The sequence below is a fragment of the Nematostella vectensis genome, chromosome 14, assembly GCF_932526225.1.
Source record: "Nematostella vectensis chromosome 14, jaNemVect1.1, whole genome shotgun sequence".
NCBI classification, from domain to species: Eukaryota; Metazoa; Cnidaria; class Anthozoa; order Actiniaria; family Edwardsiidae; genus Nematostella; species Nematostella vectensis.
In genome coordinates this window covers 4,148,900-4,174,876 of record NC_064047.1, presented here as the reverse complement: position 1 = coordinate 4,174,876, position 25,977 = coordinate 4,148,900, and the positions used below count along the sequence as shown (strand labels likewise).

General features: G+C 43.6%; 3 protein-coding genes and 2 long non-coding RNA genes across 7 annotated transcripts in view; 3 read left to right on the top strand and 2 right to left on the bottom strand.

Annotated features, from left to right (window-relative positions):
• The window catches only part of LOC5516683 (85/88 kDa calcium-independent phospholipase A2), a 13,659-nt gene extending 3,897 nt beyond the window's left edge, over positions 1–9,762 (top strand). Inside the window, exons 6-13 of the mRNA XM_048721756.1 lie at positions 935–1,117; positions 1,458–1,683; positions 2,107–2,208; positions 2,848–3,075; positions 6,079–6,229; positions 6,717–6,847; positions 7,462–7,787; positions 8,437–9,762. Of these exons, the coding sequence (XP_048577713.1) occupies positions 935–1,117; positions 1,458–1,683; positions 2,107–2,208; positions 2,848–3,075; positions 6,079–6,229; positions 6,717–6,847; positions 7,462–7,787; positions 8,437–8,649 (1,560 nt within the window). The 3' untranslated portion in view covers positions 8,650–9,762. The remainder of the gene's footprint in view (positions 1–934; positions 1,118–1,457; positions 1,684–2,106; positions 2,209–2,847; positions 3,076–6,078; positions 6,230–6,716; positions 6,848–7,461; positions 7,788–8,436) is intronic.
• Positions 9,554–25,977, bottom strand: LOC5516714. The gene is made up of 9 exons (XM_032386556.2): positions 25,806–25,977; positions 25,150–25,200; positions 24,233–24,380; positions 23,794–23,907; positions 14,462–14,742; positions 13,047–13,267; positions 11,564–11,746; positions 10,766–10,963; positions 9,554–9,887 (listed from the first exon to the last, which is right to left on the bottom strand). Exons 1-8 carry the CDS (start codon positions 25,960–25,962, stop codon positions 10,784–10,786), a joined length of 1,335 nt encoding a protein of 444 aa, XP_032242447.2. The 5' UTR covers positions 25,963–25,977; the 3' UTR covers positions 9,554–9,887; positions 10,766–10,783.
• On the bottom strand, positions 17,587–20,028 carry LOC116605760. Of its 3 annotated transcripts, none has more exons than XR_007306526.1 (3): positions 19,897–20,028; positions 18,898–19,062; positions 17,587–17,909 (listed from the first exon to the last, which is right to left on the bottom strand). It is a non-coding gene; the product is annotated as an uncharacterized LOC116605760 (long non-coding RNA). The 3 variants fall into 3 exon arrangements; XR_007306527.1 differs by having other exon boundaries at positions 18,902–19,062; XR_007306525.1 differs by lacking the exon at positions 17,587–17,909 and having other exon boundaries at positions 18,329–19,062.
• LOC116618910 lies at positions 17,825–18,752 on the top strand. Its single transcript, XR_007306528.1, has 3 exons — positions 17,825–17,964; positions 18,095–18,319; positions 18,610–18,752. It is a non-coding gene; the product is annotated as an uncharacterized LOC116618910 (long non-coding RNA).
• LOC5499852 (beta-1,3-galactosyltransferase 5) lies at positions 20,685–24,199 on the top strand. The gene is made up of 2 exons (XM_048721757.1): positions 20,685–20,810; positions 22,235–24,199. Exon 2 carries the CDS (start codon positions 22,274–22,276, stop codon positions 23,267–23,269), a length of 996 nt encoding a protein of 331 aa, XP_048577714.1. The 5' UTR covers positions 20,685–20,810; positions 22,235–22,273; the 3' UTR covers positions 23,270–24,199.

The window sequence follows — 25,977 nt, the reverse complement described above, 5'->3', positions numbered from 1 at the left end:
TTACCCCTTAGAGATAGCGCATTGGGTGTAGTCAAAGGAATTTTTAACCCTACTAGAAAACAATGCCCGTTTTAATTAGCTGACGGATTCCTGTATTCTATGTTACCGACAAAAAAGCCGGAAGTCTCAACCGATCAGTTGACTTGTGGTTTATTGTAAAATACGCCTCGAGCGATTGGGCCACCATTTAGCGTGAGACACCGTAAAAGATAGCAGAATCGGAAAAATCCTCCTCTCCGGGCGTGAAAACCCCTAAAAGATAGCAGAATCGGAAAAATCGCCTCCATCTTTTTTCGCGCAACCAAGCTCGGCTTTTCCGTCTTTCACGGATTGAATCCTTATTGGACAATTTATAGCATCACGTTTACCGAGTATATTAGGATTTCAGGTGCTAGCTAGAGGTGGACGCCCCGCCAACCCATTGTCACAAGAGGTGGTATTTTTTCACGCAAATGGTAGCATGAGACGCCTAAAGTTTGACAGCATACTCATCTGAAAAGACAAGTGGTATTCTTTTCACGCAAATGGTAGCCTGAAACGCCTAAAGTTTGACAGCATTCTCATCTGAAAAGACAAGTGGTATTCTTTTCACGCAAATGGTAGCCTGAAACGTCTAAAGTTTGACAGCATTCTCATCTGAAAAGACAAGGCAGGACTGCTATAGAATTTAAGAAAACTAAAAAAAAGGTGTTGGATCTCCGGCACCCTCGGGAACCCAGGGCGTCTTGGTCACAGGCGCGAGAACGAGGCGGAACAAGGCCGGTGAAGGGGGAGGAGTAAGGGGCGGTTTAGAAGTCCCTCCTTTCTCATATCTCCCGCCCCATCCCCCCTCCGTCGCCTCGTTCTCACGCCACATTATGCTGACCTCGACGCCCTGGATACCCGGGAAAAGATCTCTGTTAAAGCATGCTTAAAATACTTTGGCTTTTTTTAGGCTGTTGAGATACTTCTGGAAAAAGGCGCCGATATGGAAAGCAGAAACAATGCGGGGGAGACCGCCCTGCATGTCATGGCGCGTCGACGGCGCGTGGCATGCATTGTAGCACTGCTGGCCCATGGTGTCGCGGTCGATGCTGCGTGCAGCGAGGGATGCACCGCTCTACACGTCGCAGCCGAGGTAATCACGTGACTTACCATGTGCCAAGACTGCAGGTTTATGGTACCTTGGGTCTAGAGCCGAGAAAGCAGTAGTTGAGAGACGGTCAAGGCTCTAGAGCCAGGAAAGTAGCTTTTAGGATTTTCAGCTAACTGCGATTTTCAGAATTCTCTTGTTTGATAATTTGTTGTGGTTTAAACGTTTCAAATCGAGCTGGTGGAACGGATAGATATATACCGATACTGATTGGGTAGACAAACTTAAACCATCCATTTTAATTAAGAAACACGAAGGGAGCACCTTTTCACGTGGTTTTACCGCAGGCTAATTTACATGCGATGCATTTCGGTCTTTTCCACAGGTAGACGACCCGGATATCGTACGCGCCCTGATTGTTTTTGGCGCCAACATCAACGTGACGAACCACTCCCACCATACGCCACGTCACATCGCTACGGCTGGCCGCCGCCAGCGCTGGGTTGAAGTTGTCGAGGCACTCGGGTTCGTGGGGGCCGGACCCTGTGACACACGTCAATCAGGGTGCACGTTGGAATGCAGCAAGACTTTCCAGGGAACCGTCACAATAGGTGAATATTTCACGGCAACCAACTAGTAGAAAGCACCCTGTAGTTTTGTACAAGATCGGGCATTTTAGATTCGAAAAATTCTAGCAACGAGAAAAAAAAATATCGAAATTCTTCTTGGCGAGCATTATTTATAAATATTTGTTTGAGTGTGACGCACAGTATTCCTTTGGTGTACATGCCACTGGTTGGTTAAGATTTGCGTGGTACGAAGCCTCCAAGAAAACGAGAAGCTAACGAGAAGCCCATTTTTTTTTTTCTATGGCGAGTATGCAAGCGCAAATGCATATAACAACATATCAATAATTATTTTGGTGTCAACTTTGTGTATGTACCGTTGCTTCCCTTGTTAAAATGTGTAACAGTTTTTAAGCTTTCTAAATAATACTGCGAAAGAATGTTTGGCACTAAGTTGTCATCTTTTAGGGGTTACCCCGAATCAGGTGACTTCCGGTTTATTTGGGCTCCCTGTGTATGAAGATCTCTTCAGATTGGCTGCAGCAGCCGCTGTATTAGGATCAGGAAAAGGTGAGGAGGACTGGGTATGGTAAGGTTCGATGTCATGAGATTTTACAGTGTGGTTTGAGTTTGTGTGAAGCCGCGGAAACACAAAAAGCAGAGGAAAAACATAGCGAGGCATGCTTACTAAATACTTAAATAGATTTCGCCTAATTAAGCTTTTGCTAATGTCTAAGCAGCTAGACAGGACAGCTAGCACAGGAATGTCTAACACCAGCGTATATGGCCAGGGGCCCACATGTTGGTAATAACTAGCCTGCGAGCCGGCTCTCCTGTGTGTTTTCGTTGTTCAAAATCCCCGTGGCGCAAAAATCAAGAGTGAGGGGAGTGGGGGAGGTCGCCACAGCAATCCCGACAACCCCAAAACAGGAATTTCCGAATAACCCACTGGAGAGTCGGCTAGCAGGCTAGGTAATAACGGGCAAGGCGATAAAATCCCGTCTAAAAAAAGTACAGAAACAATACAAAACAAAGACATACGCGACGGATAAGTTCAACGTATAATTAACTATAAAGGTGCAACGGGACACGGAGTCCCATGCGGGATGTGTTTTGTGAAATGCACAGGTTTGTTTAAAGATTGAGAGTTTTCTAGTTCACAACAGGACATTTGTTTGATAATCCTAAACCTTCAGATTTCCTTTTCAGGGAAAGATGCGGTGGATGGTAAAAGCGTGAAGAGTGCCTCTTCTATTTATAAACAGAAACACAAGAAAGACGCCATCTTGACTTTGGACGGGGGTGGGATTAGGGGCCTGGTACTTACTCAATTACTGTCTGCAATAGAGGAAGTCAGCGGTCAATCTATCAATAGCCTTTTTGACTGGATAAGCGGGACCAGCATTGGTGGCATCATTGCCCTTGCCCTCGTTCATGGTGGGTATTTGGGGGACTTTTTGGGAGAGGGGGTGGGGACTTAGTGGGAGAGGGGGTGGGGACTCAGTGGGAGAGGGGGTGGGGACTCAGTTGGAGAGGGGGTGGGGACTCAGTTGGAGAGGGGGTGGGGACTCAGTGGGAGTGGGGGTGGGGACTCAGTGGGAGTGGGGGTGGGGACTTAGTGGGAGGGGGGAGGGGTGGGGACTCAGAGAGAGAGGGGGTGGGGACTTAGTGGGAGTGGGGACTCAGTGGGAGAGGGGGTGGGGACTCAGTGGGAGTGGGGCAGGGTGGGGACTCAGTGGGAGAGGGGGAGGGGACTTAGTGGGAGAGGGGTTGGGACTCAGTGGTCTAGGGGGTTGGGACTCAGTGGAAGAGGGGGTGGGTACTCAGTGGGAGAGGGGGTTGGGACTCAGTGGAAGAGGGGGTGGGTACTCAGTGGGAGAGGGGGTGGGGACTCAGTGGGAGAGGGGGTGGGGACTCAGTGGAAGAGGGGGTGGGGACTCAGTGGGATAGGAGGTGGGGACTCAGTGGGAGAGGGGGTGGGGACTTGGTGGGAGAGGGGGTGGGGACTCAGTGGGAGAGGGGGTGGGGACTCAGTGAGAGAGGGGGTGGGGACTTAGTGGGAGTAGGGACTCAGTGGGAGAGGGGATGGGGACTCAGTGGGAGAGGGGGTTGGGACTCATTGGGATAGGAGGTGGGGACTCAGTGGGAGAGGGGGTGGGGACTTAGTGGGAGAGGAGGTGGGGACTCAGTGGGAGAGGGGGTGGGGACTCATTGGGATAGGAGGTGGGGACTCAGTGGGAGAGGGGGTGGGGACTTAGGTGGAGAGGAGGTGGGGACTCAGTGGGAGAGGGGGTGGGGACTTAGTGGGAGTGGGGACTCAGTGGGAGAGGGGGTGGGGACTCAGTGGAAGAGGGGGTGGGTACTCAGTGGGAGAGGGGGTGGGGACTTAGTGGGAGAGGAGGTGGGGACTCAGTGGTCTAGGGGGTTGGGACTCAGTGGAAGAGGGGGTGGGTACTCAGTGGGAGAGGGGGTTGGGACTCAGTGGAAGAGGGGGTGGGTACTCAGTGGGAGAGGGGGTGGGGACTCAGTGGGAGAGGGGGTGGGGACTCAGTGGAAGAGGGGGTGGGGACTCAGTGGGATAGGAGGTGGGGACTCAGTGGGAGAGGGGGTGGGGACTTGGTGGGAGAGGGGGTGGGGACTCAGTGGGAGAGGGGGTGGGGACTCAGTGAGAGAGGGGGTGGGGACTTAGTGGGAGTAGGGACTCAGTGGGAGAGGGGATGGGGACTCAGTGGGAGAGGGGGTTGGGACTCATTGGGATAGGAGGTGGGGACTCAGTGGGAGAGGGGGTGGGGACTTAGTGGGAGAGGAGGTGGGGACTCAGTGGGAGAGGGGATGGGGACTCATTGGGATAGGAGGTGGGGACTCAGTGGGAGAGGGGGTGGGGACTTAGGTGGAGAGGAGGTGGGGACTCAGTGGGAGAGGGGGTGGGGACTTAGTGGGAGTGGGGACTCAGTGGGAGAGGGGGTGGGGACTCAGTGGAAGAGGGGGTGGGTACTCAGTGGGAGAGGGGGTGGGGACTTAGTGGGAGAGGAGGTGGGGACTTAGTGGGAGAGGAGGTGGGGACTCAGTGGGAGAGGGGGCTGGGACTCAGTGGAAGAGGGGGTGGGGACTTAGTGGGGGAGGGGGTGGGGACTTAGTGGGAGAGGGGGTGGGGACTCAGTGGGAGAGGGGGTGGGGACTTAGTGGGAGAGGGGGTTGGGACTCAGTGGAAGAGGGGGTGGGGACTCAGTGGGGGAGGGGGTGGGGACTTAGTGGGGGAGGGGGTGGGGACTCAGTGGAAGAGGGGGTGGGGACTTAGTGGGGGAGGGGGTGGGGACTTAGTGGGAGAGGGGGTGGGGACTCAGTGGGAGAGGGGGTGGGGACTTAGTGGGAGAGGGGGTTGGGACTCAGTGGAAGAGGGGGTGGGGACTTAGTGGGGGAGGAGGTGGGGACTCAGTGGAAAAGGGGGTGGGGACTCAGTGGGAGAGGGGGTGGGGACTTAGTGGGAGAGGGGGTTGGGACTCAGTGGAAGAGGGGGTGGGGACTCAGTGGGAGAGGGGGTGGGGACTTAGTGGGAGAGGAGGTGGGGACTCAGTGGGAGAGGGGGTTGGGACTCAGTGGAAGAGGGGGTTGGGACTCAGTGGAAGAGGGGGTTGGGACTCAGTGGAAGAGGGGATGGGGACTTAGTGGGAGAGGGGATTGGGACTCAGTGGGCTAGGGGGTTGGGACTCAGTGGAAGAGGGGGTGGGGACTTAGTGGGGGAGGAGGTGGGGACTCAGTGGAAAAGGGGGTGGGGACTCAGTGGGAGAGGGGGTGGGGACTTAGTGGGAGAGGGGGTTGGGACTTAGTGGGAGAGGGGGTTGGGACTCAGTGGAAGAGGGGGTGGGGACTCAGTGGGAGAGGGGGGGGGGACTTAGTGGGAGAGGAGGTGGGGACTCAGTGGGAGAGGGGGTTGGGACTCAGAGGAAGAGGGGGTGGGGACTCAGTGGAAGAGGGGGGTGGCGACTCAGTGGGAGTGGGGACTCGAGGGAGAGGGGATGGGGACTTAGTGGGAGAGGGGGGTGGCGACTCAGTGGGATATGGGGTAAGGACTCAGTGGGAGAGGGGGTGGGGACTTGGTGGGAGAGGGGGTGGGGACTCAGTGAGAGAGGGGGATGGGGACTCAGTGGGAGATGGGGTGGGGACTCAGTGGGAGAGGGGATGGGGACTCAGTGGAAGAGGGAATGGGGACTCAGTGGGAGAGGGGGTGGTGACTTAGTGGGAGAGGGGGTGGGGACTCAGTGGGAGAGGGGGTGGGGACTCAGTGGGAGAGGGGTGGAGACTTAGTGGGAGAGGGGGGTGGGGACTCAGTGGGAGAGGGGATGGGGACTCAGTGGGAGAGGGGGTTGGGACTCAGTGGGAGAGGGGGTGGGGACAGAACCACTGGTTTACTAATCTTACCTCAACCCTCCCCTCACACAGGTAAATCAGTGTCATTCTGTCAAGGCTTCCTGTTTCGTATGAAGGACAAAGTGTTCAAAGGTCCCCGGCCTTACGACACAGAGCCCCTGGAGAAACTCCTCCAAGAAACCTTTGGCGAGAACACAAAAATGACAGCTGTCACTCATCCAAAGTATGTGATGTTACCATAGTAACAGTAGTAATTCAGTGTGCAATGTTCTCAGCTGACTCATGATAACTTGAAACAAGGAAAGTCAGAACTGGTTTAATTTATTATGCTTTCGAGTTAACGGGAGATAACTATGCATTATTTCTGCTGGCAATTGTTCCCTTTGAAAATTTCTGTTATTTGCCTAAATAAGTAACAGTTAAATTGAATTTTGTGGGAGGCTCGAGTTACCCAGGGCTCCGGTTAGGAAGTCCTTTTCAATGGAAAGTCCAACCAAGCTTCATATTTTACTAAAAAAGATTCTTGCTTCACTTTCCTGACTTCTTTCTGCGCGTCTATGTTGCATTTGCAGAGTATTTTGTTTTTACTTTATTGTTATCTTTTCGAGCAATACAAAATCAACCAAAAGGCCAAAAAAGGAAATATGATTATTGTTATGCAATTCGGTTCTTATTTCTGTAATTTGATATAAGAATCCCCCTTTTTGTAGGACGTTAGTGACCGCTGTCTTAGCTGATCGTCGTCCGGCGACTCTGTACTTCTTCCGCAACTATAATATGCCAGAAGATCTAGAGCCCATCCGCAAAAATAACCCCTTCCCTCCCCCTCCCGTACCAGCAGGTAAGTGTTCAGTACCAATGCTTGATAATACTGTTATAGTTGCTAACGTCAACGGTTGCTTAGCTTATGGTTGCTAAGGTAAAAATGCTGGTAACATAAGAAACCCTGGACCCTCCCATGGGTACCATCGCTACCTGCCTAGTCGTGGTTGCTAAGCTCATCACACTGTTGCCATAATAGTTACCAAGGCTATCGTTGAAAAGGTGGTCATTGTTAAATTTTGTGTAGTTGCTGTCATGTTATTCCTTATTTCTAGGTTATCTTGTTTAGTTACGGACCTCATTAGATTTTATGCACATTAGTTACTAAATACACAAAGTGTTTCCATAAAGCTTATAAAACGGGCAATATTCCCCCAATGGCTTCTTAATTTTCGCGAACCTTTAAAATTGCGAAATTCGCGAAGTTAAAGTGACGCGAAAAATAAGTGTAATAAGGTATTTCAAATGCTTGATTGTTTTTCTTTTTTGGGCCTGATCGATTGGCTGTCCCAAAAGTTTATTTCAACATAGTTGCATAAGTAATCCTAGTTGTTTAGTTCACTCTGGTTCCTAAGGTCACTACGGTTGCTTAGGTAACCACCGTTACTAAGGTGACGTCATTTTGCCTTCTAGTGCAACAAGTCTGGCGAGCAGCTCGTGGTTCCGGTGCCGCTCCTACATTTTTCCGCGCCATGGGCAGGTTTCTAGACGGGGGTCTCATCGCAAATAACCCAACATTGGATGTTCTCTCAGAGGTCCACAAGTACTACTGCGTGCATGAGCCCCACAACAAAAAAGGACCAGGGAACTCTAACATAGGCTTGGTTGTGTCCCTTGGCACTGGTGTCCCTCCCCCTGAGCATGTCCCCACTTTTGACGTGTTCAAGCCCGAGACCATGTGGGATGCAACGAATGTACTGCTCGGCGCACGCGCACTAGGACTGTTAATGGTGGACCAGGTACGTGCTTTTTTGCCATATTAATATACAACGCTGTCAGTGCAAACGGCAAACGGGGATTGAAAAATTGCAGTTCTATGACCGAAAGGAGACATGGGTCCCAAAATATTTGTTCCGAATTCAGAAAAAAAAAAAAGAAAAACATGCGACTAACCGTGATAGCCAAATTCGTTGTTCGCGACCTGCCAGAATCCAAAATTCCCTTTTTTTCGTTTGGGAATAGCGCGTAGTCAAGCAAACTAAACAATCAAAACCAGACAAACCGCCCCCAAAGCTGACTACGCGCTATTCCCAAACGAGACATGGATTTTGGATTCGCCGAGGTCGCGCAACAACAAATTTGGCTGTAAATGCAATTGATATATGGTCCTGACGTCGCTTAAGTTGTTTTACCACCTTCATTTTCACACAATTACTAATTAGCACCTTTCGGTCGTAGATCTGCCATTTGGCAATTGCCATTCGCCGTTTTAGTTGACAACCTTTTTAGAACCTTTTTTATGGTGCTATTGTTATTTGATAATAGCTGTTGGTATGATGATGATAGCGATAGGGAAGATGATAATGATGATGATGATTGTGTTTTCTTTTTTACATTACCATATTATATATAATTTTGATGATTAAACTGTTACATTTTCCTTCGCAGGCCACTGCTACCAATGGAGCCGTTGTAGACCGCGCCAGGGCATGGTGCGAGATGATTGGCTCCCAATACTTCCGGTTCAGTTCGCCGATGTCGGCTGATGTCGGCTTAGACGAGACTGATGATCGCATATTGGTTAAGATGTTGTGGGAGACGAGAGTCTATATCCTTCAAAATCTTAAAGAGTTCAAAAAGGCTTCGGAGGCTTTGACGTAAAAAACCGCTTCGTAAGTAAACCCTTATGTATTTCGGAATTCTATTTTCTCTGGCGAAGTATGGGTAGGCGGTAAGATGTTTACCGCGCTAGTGAAAAGAAGACGCAAGGGGAAAAGGAAGTGGAGGAAGAAACGTGACGGTTCCTTTTCTCTTCTTTCTCCGTCTACGCTTACTCCACGTTCGTGTACTCTCCAAGCGCTCATCAGCTAATTAGCGTACTTTCTCCGTCACTGTTTCATTTGCCAGTAAAAATCCGACTCGCGGGGATGAATGGCTGGTAAATTGATTTTTGGAGTGCAAAACCCTTATATCCAGGAGTAGTCTAAAAGAAAGGAGAGCTTTCATACGACATTTAACGAATTAAGTAAGGCAGCGCAAAATTAAAATATAATGACCTTACGAAGAATTATGTGTGATATGGTGATATCTTCACTCATGTGGCTCTCGGTGATCTAAAACATCTAAATGCCCCTAGTTTAGCAAGTATGCAAGGGGAGTTTGGACCGGAACCTCAGCAATGTCTCGTCGATCCAGCCCTAAAGTCCGGCTGAGATCATTCATTTTGCATAGGGTACCATATAGCCTACGAAACCACGTGTCACACAAGTCGGGTAAACGGACTTTAAACATCGCAGTGTGGCTTCCTGGGAATTAGATTTTGAGCGCAGGAGAAAAGAGGCCTTTTTCAAAATCGAACGCGAAGAGACTTGGAGTTAAATAAGAACACATATTTAACGCTTTTTTCAAGATAATTTAGATTAAAGAGCAGAAAGTGGTAGCTTTAGTCATAGATAGGTATATAATATATTTGATTACCTTACCTACAGTACCAGTCACCATTTAAAATGTTTTGATTAATAATTTTATATATACCATACAATTAAATTGAATAAGCATGCAATGATAAAAGTATAATGATTGCCTTTTATTTGGTAATTCAAATTTCAGTTATATAAGGGATAAAATTTGGGAACTGGATGAATATAATCAATCTTTATGAAAATGAATCTTGGTGTTTATATTAATGCCACTTATGCAATTTATTAATTTGACATATAATTATGTAATTTTACCCTATTTAAATTGCCAATAAAGTGTTAATAAAAAATGAAATATACGTTGCAATCTGGTTAGCTTTAATACCTTACACCAGTTTTAATATTAGTTTTATTTTAACCGCTGCTTACGAGCTGTCATCTTTGTCTGAGAATCAAGCAGCGGCTGACGTCACACATGACCTGTCAATCAAAAATACATTTAGAGACTAATAGGTTTGTCCTGAAAGGCTGGCCGCTGTATGTCAGCTTTGAGAAAAGTCCCCTTTTGTTTTCCAATGTGACTTTTTTGGTGGCATCCCGCGCGCGCTCCGGCTTTTGGCGGGAAAATAACAAAACCAAAACAAACTTATACAGCGCTTACGAATTATTCAAATTAGTATTTTCTTTTTTTTTTAATTTTTAATTTCTTTTGTCGCTCTCTGGCGTAACGGGAGCAGCCATTTCTGTGTTTTCTTTGGCTTGAATTATTGCCACCCAAAAAGTCACATGCCTATGTATACACTTTTTTTCAAACTTGTCAGTGCAAACGGCGAATGGTAATGCCAAATGGCAGTTCTACGACCGAAAGGGCTTATGGGTACTAATTATTTGTAAGAAAAAGGGGTCATACATAAGCTCCAGCGATGCCAGAACCATACTTTAATGACCGTTAATGGATAATCGTACGATTTATACATATTTCTGCGTTTGGAAGAAATATTTTGAGATCAATGGCTCCTTTCGGTCATAGAACTGCCATTTGCGGTTCGCCATCTGCACTAAAACGGCGTTTTTTGAATAGCCCAATTCCTAGTTCCACTATGACCGCTGGACTTACAGACTAAGGACGCATACATACAGTTTAAGCCTCGACTTGAGGCAAAAATCATGCGCATACCAGCGAGAATCCTCTGGAACTTGGAATAAAACAATGCAGAAACCTGTGAATACTACATGACCACGATGGTATTTGCAATCGATTCAATTGAAACCGAGTCTTGCACTGTATTTATGCGTCCTCGGTGCCTATGACCAGCAGGCACAGTGGAACTCGATACTGGACTATAAGTTTTCTGTACCTCTAAGCGTGGCATCTTCTACAGCACACATGCGGACTTGACCAGCTTGTCGAGAGTGCTCGAAGCAGATGAAACCAGGGTGTCATAGCCATCAAGCTGGATGACCTTGTCCAAAGATCCGCAGATCTCGTACAAGTTGTCCAGATCAATATCGTTACTGGATCCAACTGCGATCGCCACTACATTTACGTTCAGATTCTAAGTAGAGAAATCAAGGTCATTCATAGTCTTTGTCAGCCGCCATTTTGTCATCCTAGCAAAGTACCAAGTGTGAGAAAGCATTCATTTCCATATCGGCTATTAGCTGTATAGAAATTTTCAGCTTAATTTGCGAAATGAAGCAAATCAAAACTTTTATTTCTGGGTGGTTAGGCTATCTGAAAGTATACAGGATCACGATAAACAGAAACGCGGCAGCTTTGTTAACCTTTAATAAGCAATCTTGTAAAATTGAAAAAAAAAAATCCCAAAAACAGTTCGGAGGTGCGTGGGTCAAAGGCCAACCCGAAAAAAATATCGGGAAATTCATTTTTGAAAATGCAGTGCCATAATATAAGAATAAAATTTGCGAATATCATATCAAATGGTTTCTGGCTATATATGGATGGTCATTTCAAAATAATAACAACAACAACAACAACGACAACAACAACAATAATAATAATAACAACAATAAAAATGGATAGGGGGTGCATGGGCCGCCGGGTCAAGTCAACTCCCATCTAATTTGCGCCTTTCGGGATACGAACCATGGTTTGCCAAATGCACTTATTCGAAAAAGGCGTTTGCCTGCCATACCTTGAGAGCGTTTATAGAGTTTTTGAACGTGGTCTGGTCGAGCCACGCCCTTCCATCGGTCATCAGAACTAGGGTCTTCGGTACCCCCTCTTTCTGCTGATTGGTAAAAAGTTCCACGGCTCGACCAAGAGCGACGTCTGTTCGCGTCCATGAGCCAGTGAAGAAAAACTGAGTCTTTGCAATCTGACGTCAAGAAAACAAGACAGCAGTTACGGCTATAGTAAAGGTTAATTTAGGGATAGATAGGGGACTTTGGGTGGCAAACTAGCGCGCGCTCAGGCTTTTAGCGACAAAATAACGGCAACAAAACGCAACTTGCTCAGCGCTTTTGAAATAATCCAGAATTTCTTTTTCAGAAATGGCTTAGTTTCATTAGAAAAATTTATTTCTTCGTCGTTCTCTGATGTGAGGGGTGCAGTAATTTCCGTGATTGTTTTGTTTTGAATTTGTCATCCAGAAAGGTCACGTGATCTCTTAGCCCCAGTCCCCTCTTGTGGCTTACTGCGAAGAAGGACGGTGGGGGTGGTAGTAGTATCCCATAAAGCCTTTCGGGACTCGTCACGATCGAGCTCATAAGCGCCGCCTAGCGTGACAAGTCCAGAACGGCTTCGAGGGAGACTAGTAGGCAAGGCAATAGGATATATTTTAGGGATTTGTTGGATTCTGAATATTTTCATCAATTTCCACGTAAGCTTGAATAATTTCGCAAAAGCATAAGAGAATAAGATGCTCTCTTGTTTCGCGCTATAAATCCTTGCTTGCACTCAAGTTATAGACAATTAGAGTTAATTAAACGGGCACAAAAAAGGAGTAGGGGGAGGGAGAGGGGGAAGGGGAAAACTCCTCTCCACCCCTCCCCCTTTTTTGCTCTCATCCCATATAATGCGCAGTCAAATAGTAAAACAATCGTTTTTTTTTTCTTCTTATTTCTTCTCCCTAATATCACACAGAAACGCTTGCTACGCAGCCTAGTGTTGAAGGCCCCTCGCGCGTTTGCTCCAATCATTATCTTCTTCTAGGGCTACTGTCTTCCTCAGCCTCCCCGTCTCTTATTCTCCTAATCGTCAATATGTCATTTTCAGCGCGATCTCAAGGCCACATTGCGGCAATTGCATACTTACTATCGGCGTACCTGGGTCAGCTCCTCCTCCCCCTCCCCCCCCCCCCCCCCCCCCTTATCCCCCTACCCCCACATTCCTGGGCCGGCTAAAGTAGGCTATTTGTTATCATCTTCAAAAACTATTTTAATTGGGATTGCGGGATGAGGGGCCACGCTCTCATTTAGCTTCTGAATGCTTTGACTGCAACTTGTTAAATTCCCCGTACTCCCCTGACTATGGACTATATTTTACATATGATAGTACCTAGGTTTAGAAATTTGTACAAGAAAATGTCAATTTTTTTTTTCAAAACTAATTCAATTTATTTAAAAATCGTCCTTTTATCGTCTGTTTGTAAGAGGTTAAGGCCCCGTCCCCCGTACCTCACGGATTTGCGCCAGGGACCTAGCCTCACTTCCAACTAGGTCCAGTTTAAAGCGAGCATCCACATCAAACTCGGCCAAAGCAACACGCGTCTTCTGAGACGTAAAGTCAAACCGGTCGAAGAACTTTTCGATGTACTTGACTTCCTTCACGAGGTTGACCGGTCCAATGCTACCAGAGACATCCACGAAGATCGCCACATCCGCCTTGTTGCTGCAAGCTATGATAGTAACACTCCGTTATGGGGTGCTTTTACTGCAGTTTTATTTTGTTCTTCATTCATTGAGCTGGCGAGCTCTGGGGTCAAGCGCACCTTCTCTCGATCTCCAATGATTCGCCACTCTTAAGGCCTGGCTAAACTAGGCGATATGACGAGCGCGACATGTCGAGCGATACATGTCGCCTGCATGTCCCCTAGTTTAGCCACCCAGAAAGACATTGTAGCGAGTAACAAATCGTGTAGCTGCGACAAAGAAATGTTTATCGGATAGTTGAGAAACATTTTCGTGTCGCGCTCTACAAAATTTGTCGCGCACTACATGTTATTGGTAGTGGCTTAACTAGGAAACATTTGTCGCACGACACATATACATATACATCGATATGTCGCCTAGATTACCCAGGCCTTTACGTTGCGCAGGAGATTGGGTCGAGTTTATATGCGAACAGTATTCTGGGACGATTATATAGGGAACGAATTCAACATAGAGTCATATTGATGAGATACTGAATGAAAGCTAGAAAATGGTTGGTTTTGGCAATTATGTTCTCCCGGGATATCTTCGATGTTAGTTTCACAACATCAACATTTGCATTGTTCAACGCCATGTTGAATTGCATCCCCTAAACTCCCAGCATGCTGTTCGCTTATCAACTCTACCCAATCCCCGCGCAACATAAGAATTGCGAATAAAGAAGTCTATATTTTTTAAACTCATCGTCTGATAAGTTTGGGGTCAGGTATCGGATAGCTTGGTAACCGCCTAAGCAAGCGCACCCGAGGAGCCAGGCCTCCGGGCCACAGCTCCCCGCTCCCCAGGGGGATACCCGTCACACCTTTCGGTGGAATATACTTACCTAGTTAGTTGAATGCTACCCTAAGGGTGTGGTGGGAGGGGCGAAAAACCCGCGAATCCAGTGTTGAGTCGAGCGAGATTTGCAGAACTCTAAGAGAGGATGCAAACGTGCCAAGGCCTGAATAACCGGGGGCGCCCAAGACGCAGCAGGGGCTAGACCCAGGAGCGCGCGGTCATCCTCGATTTTAACTTATGCTAAATTGCGCTTATGCTTATGTAGCATACATGAAATTACTCCCTCTTCCCCTAAGAATATCTTTTGCTTTGAACCTCTACCGCAACCTTTGGCCAGCTCAGTTCTCACTTCCTGTACTCATATTCGTGAGCGTTGTACTTACTAAGCACTGGCTCTTTAAGAGGAGCTTCAAGGGGGGCTTCAAGGGGGCTTTCCAGGGGGCTTTCAAGTGGCTTTTCAATTGGACTTTCAATAGGGCTTTCGAGCGGCGCTTCAAGTGGGCTCTCTTGGGGGGTCTCGTCTGAGTTAGAAGCGACCATAGAGCTCTGTATTTTGTAGAACATTGCGCGAAATTCGCCGCCGAAGCACGGGACTCCATTATGAGTTAGGTTACTCTTGGGTACAAATGGCGCGTCACAGCTTTTGTCAACATCAAGGGGGAGTCTGTGAGAAAATAGTATATTTATGTTAGTATTTATGTTAGTTTCGGATTCTGATGCGGCGGTGTGGCCTGAAAGGGAGGTATTTTTCAATACTTAGTATTTATAGCCCTTAAAGCTCTTAAATCGTATCAATTCACTGCAGAATTTCGCTAGTCTTTTGCTATTCTATTCTTTCGCCTATTCTCACTGTTATTTGAGACATGATTCTTCGGAGGGGGGGCACATATAAATGTTCTAATGGAGTCTAATTACGTTTTTTTTTTCTTGAAAAAAAAAAACATATCAGCACCCTTGGTAATTATGTTGTAAGTTCGTATGTTATTTTTTGATATTCACAACAAAACACACGGCAAATAGCGGGGTTTGGGTTCACTCTCAAACTAACACTGTTATTGTTATATCTCATCGGTTTACATATACATTGCCTGGTTTACCTGTTGTGGTAGGCATAGCGGAAAAACGTATTGCGCATGCGCGAGGTATCAGACCCATTGGAATCCAAGATGGCGGACGAGAACGGGGAAATTTGCAGCAACTTTTGCTGCTTCGTACACCTAAATGGAGAGAGCGATTGCCCATGCAATTCATGGGCAGTTGTATAGTGTACATCTGAAGATACTGACATGGATCTGCTGTTAGGAATTCACCTTACATTGGTACAAATTGAAGATATTGTCAACGATCGCCGAAGTGTATGGTATTTTCAAGTTTTCCCGAATGGGTTTAGAAAATATTGAAAAATAAGGACATTTGTGAATAGATAAGGTTCATACTTCTTTAGATGATAGACTAAGACTTTCTTTAAAAAATATCAAATGTAATCTTCATACTTTTGAATGTGATCTGTTGAAAAGGGTTTGAATGTTGAGTTTCTAGATTTGACTCCGATCGAAGTTTTACATACTTACGTAATGATTGTTTATCTGGTTTGGACAACCAAAAATAGCAGAGTTAATGGGTATATAACACGTTATCTGTGATCGCTAGAATGAAGAATACTGTATTTTAAATCTAAGTAAAGTTGAAGTCGTCGTTTAATCACTGTGTTGTATTGTTCAACCAACTTTCCTGCTTATGACAAAAAGGGCGGGGAAAAATAGACATGCGCGCGTACCATTTCCCGCTCTTTTTTGCAAACCATTTAGCGGCTTTTGAAGGTCAAAGCAAACTGTTATCAATGTTACAACATGGAGCGGGTTTGTCATTTTGCCCCCCGTTAAAGATTATCTAATGATTTTTGCTCGGGGAACTTATCCGTAACAGGCATTAGAGATTCTAGGGCTTGCGCAAGCAGGGTTTTTATCACGGTTTGCGTCAGACATCTGCGCGAAAACGTAAACAATAGCAAAACCCGCTGCTGCTTCCCTGCAAAAAAGGGCCAACCCTGTGGGGGAAAAATTGTTCCGTGTCCCCAACGGCTTTTCGGTGTGCTTGACGCTTTAGATGAGGGATATATCGGAACAGCCATCTGCGAAAAACACTTAAAAGTCGCAGACAACGACGAAGAAGTGACTTCCAACCCCAAATACATCTACCCTTCAACGAGAAAAGTAAGAATTAAAATATAAGCTTGTGGTTAAACAAAAAAAAAAATGTCTACTATTTTGTAAGATTATACACAATGTAACTAATTAAAATGTGAGCGAAGTGCAACACCAGTGTCTTATGATCAGAGCGAAGAGAAAGAGCTGCTAAGGCAGGTGTCTTCATTAGAGGAGGAGAACACTGTCCTCAGATCCAAAAATGCCGCCCTGACATTTGAAGTACTGTCCTTAAGAGCACAAATTCAATGCGAGTTGAATTTATTAAATATTCGTATAAAAAACAATTAAATAAATAAAGTAAAGAGACAAATAAATTTAGTGAAATATACTACTTAAATATAATGAAATAATTGAAAATTTAATTATTTAATTTCCCCAACAGCCTCTCCACCATTTAAGAGATTATTCCAGGGCTTCCACCATTCACTGACTCAGCACTACCTCTCTAATGGCCAACCTCTCTATGATGCCCAAACTTTCCGAATACACGAGACCATCACCAGCCCTCAACATGGAGAGGAGAAGAAAACAGAACAAGCAGAGAACAGTTGCAATCCTGCATATCCTCTCATTTTTCAGAAGTCAAGTACTCTATGTTTCTGTGTCTATGTATTTTCATACAAACAAAGTGTCTGAAGTTTTTGTCTTTTCAACAAAATTCTGTGCAAGATGGGCTGGTGCTACATTTCAAGCAGTGTTTTTTTTTATAACATTCTTCAATTTGTTAGAAAATCAACCAGCTGCAAGTTGATTGTGGAGTCTTTCTCTCTGCCTGTGGCACTTCCCAGCAAGGACTGATGTCAGGAAGCATGATGGGATTTTCCCCTCACCCTCGCACAGTGCAAAGCAAAAAAAGGGACCTTGCTGTGAAAAGTGCTGATATCACCAAATTCAAGATCAATGAGGCCATGCAGGTACAGTACAAATACAGCTTAACCAGTACATAAAACCATGGACAGCAGAAATATGTATGGATGTTTGTTACATCCAATTACTCAAGAGATATTCAAACAGCCAAATAGGAACATATCGTATTAAGTCTCTGAGTTGAATTCCCACTTCTGATTCATTTGAAGAAAATAAACATTCCACACATATTTTAGATGTTCACAGTTTTACTGGTTGCACTGTAAAGAGTCGGACACAGCTCTAGTACAGTATTTGAGTGCAAACTCTGAAAAACTGTTTCTACATGTCAATAAATCAACATAAGATTTATATGGTATGTTGAATGCCTTTTTGAAAACAAAGTACTGTAGTTTTACTGGCATTTTAACCTTTATTTTTTTGCTCTGTAAAAAACTATTGTAAGGTTTGAAGCATCAGCACAAGGTGCTCTGTTTCACAGAGTGAACTAGTTATACCATGTTTAACATGTGCCAGTTTTTTCCTTCCAGAACAAGAAATTCACGCTTTCAATAATTGACGACTTCCACGTCACCCACACTGTTCAGGACCCAAAAGCAGCTGTGACCAGTACAACATTGCACATGGCAACTGAGCTTCTTGACATTCAAGAAGCCGAGGCAGTACCTAGGCCCGAATCCACAGTCCAGCACCAGGAAAGAATTCAGCACATTCCTGGAGGGTTATCTTGTACAGCCATATCTCGGTGCCCTCCCACCTGAAAGAAGAATTTTCAACATGGCAGATGCTGAGGAGTCCATACAACATTTAGGGTAAATAGCTTTTTTTAAATCACTATTTGCTCGCAAATGGCATACAAGTAGGGTGAATAAGAGAATATGTGATACAGAGGGCATACAAAAATACAAATTACCAAACCAACTAAAATGTTATTTTGTTTAGGGGCTACGCTGATCCTGAGAATGCTGAGAAAGCTTCTCTTAAAACAGTTGTTCTGGTAGATGAAGGAGAGAGCTCCCTGAAGGCAATTGCAGGATATGAGGAGGCATGGGTACATATCAACAGTGAAGTGCCCATCATGACTGACTACCTTGACAAATACAGTACCTCATGATCACAACAGGAGACTGGCCGACATACTACTTTCAAAAGAAAATGATCGCACAGGTAATGAAAAAAAAAAGGAAATTTATTAAAATGTCAAGAACTCCAAAGCAAAACAATGACCAAAAATAGTTTTGATGTGCATCAGTTGTAAGATATAGCATTGGCTATACTGTATAATGAACTTAAGTGATATTGTATGCACAAAAAAGAAACGATTCTCTAATTTCAGAATTTGAGGGAAACTGTCTGTAAGCACAGTGATTTTAAAATAAATACACACACAGAACAGTTTAAATTATTCCATTAGAGTTTAGCAAATGGTAAAAACTTTGTGTTTTTCTTTCTTTCAGTGGAACCCACGGCAACTGAATTTTCAGATATCCCTGATCCCGTGGCATGGGCCATTCCACATCTCCTATAATGCCCAGCAGAATGTCGTTGTCATTTATAGATTTCTGTTTGAGCTGATGTATAAGGCAATTTTTGGTGCAAGGAAAATCCTTGCAAAGAAACCAAAATCGTATCGTACTAGTACACTAATAACAGCATGTTTTGGGGGCTGGCTGCTTGTTAGGGAAATTGTGTTAAGGCAGTTTGGCACTAAATACAAAGGGACAGAGTATATGACATTAATTCACCTACTAGATGAGATTGTGTCTCCTTGTGTTTAAGAATATCAACACTCCTTGTTGCATGTTGCAATGATGTTTGTTATACACTGCCGGAGGCATTACTACAAGGCGACCCTGGCTCAGCTAAGTGACATGCTCTACCACAAACATCAGGGAACCATCCTGAGCGCCCTGACAGAGAAAAAAGTAGAGACATTTCATTCATTGCTATGAAGGTATGACAAAATGAGGACTTGTCAACCTCCTTTGTAGTATTTATCAATATTATAATTATTTACCCTTTTAAATTAACCACTTTTGGTTTTGTCTAAAATTTCCTATTATGCTGAATTTTGACATCTTTTAAACTTTTTACTGGGAGACAAAGATAATATGTAAGATATCTTAGCTTACTCATTACAAATATAATATTGCAATATTCTTTAAATTTTCAGAAATATAGAGCCTTGGAGTAATGTGGCACAAATTCAAAACGCTGCAAGAATCCTAAATACAAACAGGTTCCACAACTTTAGTGACAACTTTGTCAACAAATACCAAAGAGAGGGCAAGTGCGACTACAGCATTGTTTGCGGAAAAGCGGCAGAATTTCTGGTTGATTTGTTTGCTGATGTATGGAACTGCCCTGATAAAGTGGTGATCCTCCCAAGAGGCCGCAAGAAATATCAGGTAACGAAATGCAAATAATGCTTATACACAACTGTTTGCTTATACACAACTGTAATGCACAAGAGACTTGGGTACTACAGATTTCAGTTTTTCAAAATGGTAAACTAAATCATTCATAAACATGGGAAATCGATTTTTTTCTAAATGGTTTTAAACATGAAAGATAAAATGTTTTTAAGAAAGTACACAGATTCGTCTGTAAATGTTAAAGCTTTCTGAGGCTTTCAGTTATATGCGGTAGACATTCTAATTCGTTCTTATCTCATTCCGGGGCTTGTTCCTACTTTTTGATTGACAGCTATAATTGAATTTTATTTCTACAGCCATATTACTTACCAACACTGGACGCTACTACGGTTGACCAGCGAAGCCTTCCCTTGGGGTATGCTTGGAATTTTGAGCAACCGGATCCAGCCAAAGTGTGCGACTTCATCGGTTGTCAAAGTGTGGGATCAGAGCACGTGCTTCTGACATGCGGTCACTCCTTCCACCGAGAATGTCACCGTAAAACATGTCCGATTTGCTTGCCAAATTTGTTGGACAAACTTGCGGAGTCGTTCAATAGTGGCTTGCTAAGGAGCACAGACGATGAATGTGATGACGAGGACGACGGGGAGGGCGACGATGATGACGGCCTGGGCGAGACGGTCCCCGAAACGAGGGAGTACCACGATGTAACCAGGTTTCGAGATGAGCTCGAAAATCGTTTTCGCGAGAGAATATCGGAGCAGTAAGGTCCGTTTTAAGTTCTGAATTGACTATTACGATGGAAACAGAAATAAATGCAAACATTCTGCCTGACAGAATGGTATTTTTCACGGCAAACTTGTCTGTTTTCTTTTCGGATCTGTGTCAAATCTTGAATGAAAATCGAGAATTTTAACGCAAATCTCTCGTAAAATCAGCTTGAATCTCGAAATGCACATAAAAAGTAGACCATGAATGCTGTATTATCTTCCCCTACCAGGATAAACCTGTTTTAAGTCTTAACCCGATAACTTACAAGCGAAAAGCGTTTTGAAAGACGTAAGCACATGGCGATTTCGCTCCTCTCCAGCCGCCATCTTGAATGAAATGCTCCAAAAGTCACGCGCATGCGCAATACGTTTTTCCGCTATGCCGTTGTGGTACAAATTAGCATATTTTCTAGCTGACTTGTCAAAGACAAGACTGAATGGAAACCACAGTGTGGAATATTCCGACTTAATCTCGAGAATAGCTGGCTTTTACCGATCCCAATTTCACGCCAGGTAAGGTTTCTATTTTTGATTGAACATGTTTTCATCGTTTCTTTCTTTCAAAATGCTTGTTGACGCATAACACGTTACAAAACTCTCGCGCGAAGTCTGGATCTTGAGATAAAGTAGTTATAAAGTACTTAATCGTAGTTTGTGGGATTTCTATAGAGCATTAAACCATTAAAGAAAAAATAAGAGGTAATAATGTGATAACCAGAACAGAACCTTTCAATAGAGCTATTTTTTTTTAAAGACTGAATCAAATTCAACTAGCGTCGATGTCTAGCTTTGAAACACGTTTAACTTGATTGCTTTTCTTTCTCAACTCATAATGCTAAACTCAAAAGTCCCAGGATCAAGTTCTTGAATGTATCTCAAGCTAACGCAACGTCAATTTTCATGATTCCCATGCAGTTAAGAGATTTTTAGTTCGATAGCGAAGCGATCACTTCCTTTTTCAAAGCGCCCCTTCCTTTGTCACGGCGACCCTTCCTTTTCCAGGCTTAGGCCAAGTAAACATAAAACAAATGTTTGCCGTTTGGATTTCTATAAAAATTCGAGCGGAGCTACTTTTTTTTATTTCTTTTAGTGTATTTACACTCTTCCCAAGAGATAGTAGGAGTTTTGCGTGATTCTCAGGTAGAATATTTTATTTTTGCTTGGCCTTAATTAAATTGCTTTCTCGGCGACATTTCCCAAAACGCGATTCGATCTGAATCCATTAATCTTCCCCATCGTCAGACAAACGCTGTTTGTTTCTTTACACTAAGGACCGCCTTCAGAAGAGCTTCACGTCCTTATCTCCAAGAATGTCGATAAACTTAGATATCTTGCACTCCTTGCACGGTTAGCGTGTTTTCAGAATACTTCTTGTGCAGGTTGATGACGCCATACCGACAGACGGAACGCTTATAATAGTATAGATATGGGAAGAAAAATACCGAGTTTCTTGGCCTACGTGTAGCTGCTGACTCGCGAATAATTTATTTTTATTCGCGAGATTATGAAAGAAAAGTATTGAAGCAAGATGTTTGTCAGGTTATTCCAGTCAGCTTTTTCTTTTCTTGGTTATTTTTCTTATTGAAACAGCCTCGCAATGAGGGTTTTTTTTCTGCTTATCATTTGCTTTGCATGCTTTTTTTTCTTTTAAATGTAGCTTGCAGGATATTTTTTTTTTTCAAAATCACCCACCCCCCCCCCCCTTAAAAGTCAAATGGTCCGCCCCTTAATGGGTGCCATTTTGAAAGCCCAATCTTTTCGCTGATTTCCCAGAAGTTGGTTCTGTGACAGACTATATTTGTATAGTCCATGCTTTATTACAACTCTCGACTTTCCAAATTACATTATGATTGTTGTTGTTGTTGTTATTTTTATCATTCCCAAAGTTGTTGATATTAAGTAATCTTTTGTTTAAAAGTTATCTTTTTTTTTTCTAGAATATCATACATTTGGTGTCCTCTCAAAGCTGTGATGCTATGCCTTTTACTTCCTGCCCAATTCGCCGCCCACACTCAAGAAAAATAGCAGGTGCTATAACCCTACTACTATTTATAACAACTTCCACAATTATCTTCTCCAGAAAACCTTCATGTAATATTGCCATGCCAGTGGATGATTACTACCCCAAAATTGATTTCAAACTGGTCTCTCCTGCAATCAAACCTGTATTACGGAGCAAAAAGCTGTTCCTAGTTGTTGTGGTTAATTCTGGAGCTAACGGGGAGAAATACTTCCAACAACGACAGGCTATAAGACAAACATGGGCAAGGCAGGATAGGGAGGTCTCCACTTTAGAGGATTCAAAATGGGAAGTATTTTTTGTTCTGGGTAAAACATACAACGAACAAGACAGGAAAAATCTCCAGGAAGCAGATAAGCACAATGACATGCTGATAGGGGATTTCAAAGACATCTACCTCAACTTAATCATAAAAACTATGATGAGTCACCTCTGGGCGTCGTCTCTTGACTGTTGCTATATTCTCAAGGCTGATGATGATGTGTATATAAGAGTCCCGAGAGTCATTGCATGGTTGAAAGCAAGAAGATCTCACTCGAGGTTTTATGGTGGGGATATTTACACAAATAGTGAGATCTCCAGAGACCCATGTTCTCCATGGGGTATTAGTAAGAAATACTACCCCTATTTTGAGTGGCCTCCTTTTTGTTACGGTCTCTTTCATATACTATCTGCGGATGTAGTACCAGAGATTTTAAACCATACAAGGACACGAATTCCATTTCACACTGATGATGCATATGTAGGCGTAGCTGCAGATGACTTGAATATAAACGCTGTTCAAATACCAGGTTTTGAGAAGAAGGAGCTATTTGCGGAGTTTTGGAATGACTTGGATGTCAGGCAGAAAAAGGCGGACAAGGTCAAGGACATGAAAGCTATTGGACACAAGCTAACACCGGAATATATATACCGATATCATGAGTATTTCAAAACTACTGAGTCAAGCTAATGCAAGATTTATACACACTGATATCATGAGTATATTCACTTTTTGAGATAATAGTCGAGTTTCTGTGATATCCTGGAATATCTCAGAAAATCGCAATAAATCCAAATGAAAAAAAAGGTGCGAGATCACACTTTGTGAAATTTAAAAATATCTTTGAATATCGCAACGACGCAAAAGAAATGAATAGCTCGTTTGCGATGTTCTACGATTTTCCATGAGAAAAGAAACTAGTGCAAAAGAATTTGATACGCATAGGTCGACCTTTGGTTATTCTGCTGCGATTTTTTTCAGCATTTAAAATTAACTGTATTAAAATTATCCGAATTTGAAGCACTTTTAAGTTATGCATGACATTTCTAAAACGCATAGTTTTAAAGCGGCTTATAAAACAAAAGAAATAAAACAAAAACAGAAAAAGCAATAAACAACATTTGACAAATTAAATGAATAAAACCCTCTCACCCTGTGTTTAAAAAAAACTAGGTCTACCACTTTTCATTGTTACATGGTAAAATAGTACTCACTCGGTGAGATAAGTAGACAAAGATACATCTTTGGTGAAACATATGCCCATCTTTTCCACAGCAAACCACATGTGATTCTTGTCCATAGCCTTCTGCATGCACTGGCATAGCAAACTGTGAGATAACATGTCAAACATGATCAGCAAATCATATGGCCACACAATACTGATGAGGCAATAGCCCAAGATATTTTCCTTATCTTAATCTCCCCCCCCCGAAAAATAAATGAATAAATAAATAATATTAATAATAAATATATTAATATTAATAATAAATTAATAATATTAATAATAATATTAATAATAAATTAACAAATAAACTTTAGCAAAAGGAGTGAAGAAAGCGCCAGTACCCACACCTATCGGCTGATTTAGCTGTTGGAGCTATAAAACCATTTAGGAAAACAGCCACGTGTGGCTCTTTCAGTTTGAATGCTGACCTGTTGTACTGGACTACGTCGGTCTCATCGTAATGCTGTGTCCTTCTAATGTCAAACAAGATATTCAATCCCCTGTGAAGATCCACACGACAGCCTTGTTTTACCGACTGGTAGCCGGTGACTTGAGAACACGTGATCGCTGATGATCCTGATGAAAACCCAGACTCTCCTTTTAGAATCCAGTAAAAGAAGGGGTGCTTTTGTTTCTTGTGGGGGGGGGGGGTCTTTTGGGGGGTCTAGTTACCGCAATACCGCACAAAATGTTTGGAAATGTCGCATACCGCACAGAAGGACGAGGTTTTGAAAAGCATGCGCACCATCCCGTTAACACCGCAACACCTCAGTATTTATTTTTTTACCGCAATTGTCGTTTAAAAAAGCAAAATCTCGCTTCTCGTAGTGTTTTAAAATACCGCATCGCCGCATGTTTTTGCTCTTCTACTGCAATCTCGTACAAAAAAGGCGCAATACCGCAAAACCCAGCGTCCCCCTTCCATTATATGGTGATAAGCCTATCATTATATGGTGAGAGGGGAACAACTTAAAAAAAGTCGCCCTTTTTTAACTGTAAACCAATTTTTTGGTAATGGGTAGTAAATGATTGGGCAAGCACGGGATTTTAGGTTTTATTTTTTATAATTTTTTTCTTGTTTTTGTTTTTTTGCAAGCACGAGCACTTATTGTTAGTTTACGAGTTTGAGCATCATTCCCTGATATTCACTAGCCTCTCGGGTTTTCTGACCTGTAACCTCTCAAAAGAAATGTCTCAACTGGAGAGGGCGCATGGGGTGTTTGCGTGGGAAGGGGGGTGTTTGGGGGTAAGGGGGTTATATAGAGAGAGGGAACGAAAACGTTTATCGAATTATATTTTTTTAGATAAATTAATTCTTTCACTTCAAATCTCCTTCATCACTTACCCCCAGAAATGAGGCAACACAGGGCAAGGGCCAACAACATGGAGTGACTCACTAGAAACGAGAAAAGGGCCAGGATGATCAGTAAAACTGCGTACTTAAACTGCTATACTTTAACGTATATACTTCATGGAGTAGATTATCCCCTTTTTTAATATTCAACTTAGACTTACGTGAATCCTTTTATTCAATTAACTTATTTTTCAAGTGAATATTTAAGTCACACAGTCACCGCATTTTGCCCAAAAATGTCAAGGGATCGCCCTTTGATATCTGATTTGTTTTCCTGATCGATATTATTTTCTTCGGCCAGTTGGCTTGCCTGATATTTTTGCTTTTAAATATCGCATTTACATTTGAGCTTAGGGTTTATTCTTCTATTTTTTTCCCTTAGAGATTTGGACCTGATGGAATCTGTTGGGGGATTTCCATTACTGTCCCATCGGATTTCTCCTTATACAAAGTTTTTACCCATGAAAAGCGCCTTAATTTCTACCCTGCTTTGATTAAAATAACCTCATAGTCTCAACACTCTAATATTATTTTCAATACATCTTAGTTGTCATTAATAAAAAAAAATCCACTCCACTACTTGGATTTTCAGCGAATGCTACAAAAATCTCAGAAGCATACACTGAACACTTCAGCAATCGACTTACTTTTCATTGTGTCGAGGCTTTCCTTCAGAAATAAGACGTGGCTTTCGCAGAAGGGTCTTGTTCTGGCGAAAGTCTCTTTCTCTGTGAACCCAAGGCAACGGCAAAGTACTCCGCAAGCACGCTCATCAGAAGTAACTAGATCATTAAACCAGTTCATTAATCAACAACTACA

Coding starts and splice junctions, on each gene's coding strand:
- LOC5499852 (XM_048721757.1), top strand. CDS start 22,274: ATGCCTTTTACTTCCTGCCCAATTCGCCGCCCACACTCAAGAAAAATA.
- LOC5516714 (XM_032386556.2), bottom strand. CDS start 25,962: ATGAACTGGTTTAATGATCTAGTTACTTCTGATGAGCGTGCTTGCGGA. Junction 25,201..25,805: donor AAGCCTCGACACAATGAAAA/GTAAGTCGATTG, acceptor TCTCGTTTCTAG/TGAGTCACTCCATGTTGTTG. Junction 10,964..11,563: donor ACTCTATAAACGCTCTCAAG/GTATGGCAGGCA, acceptor TTCTCTACTTAG/AATCTGAACGTAAATGTAGT.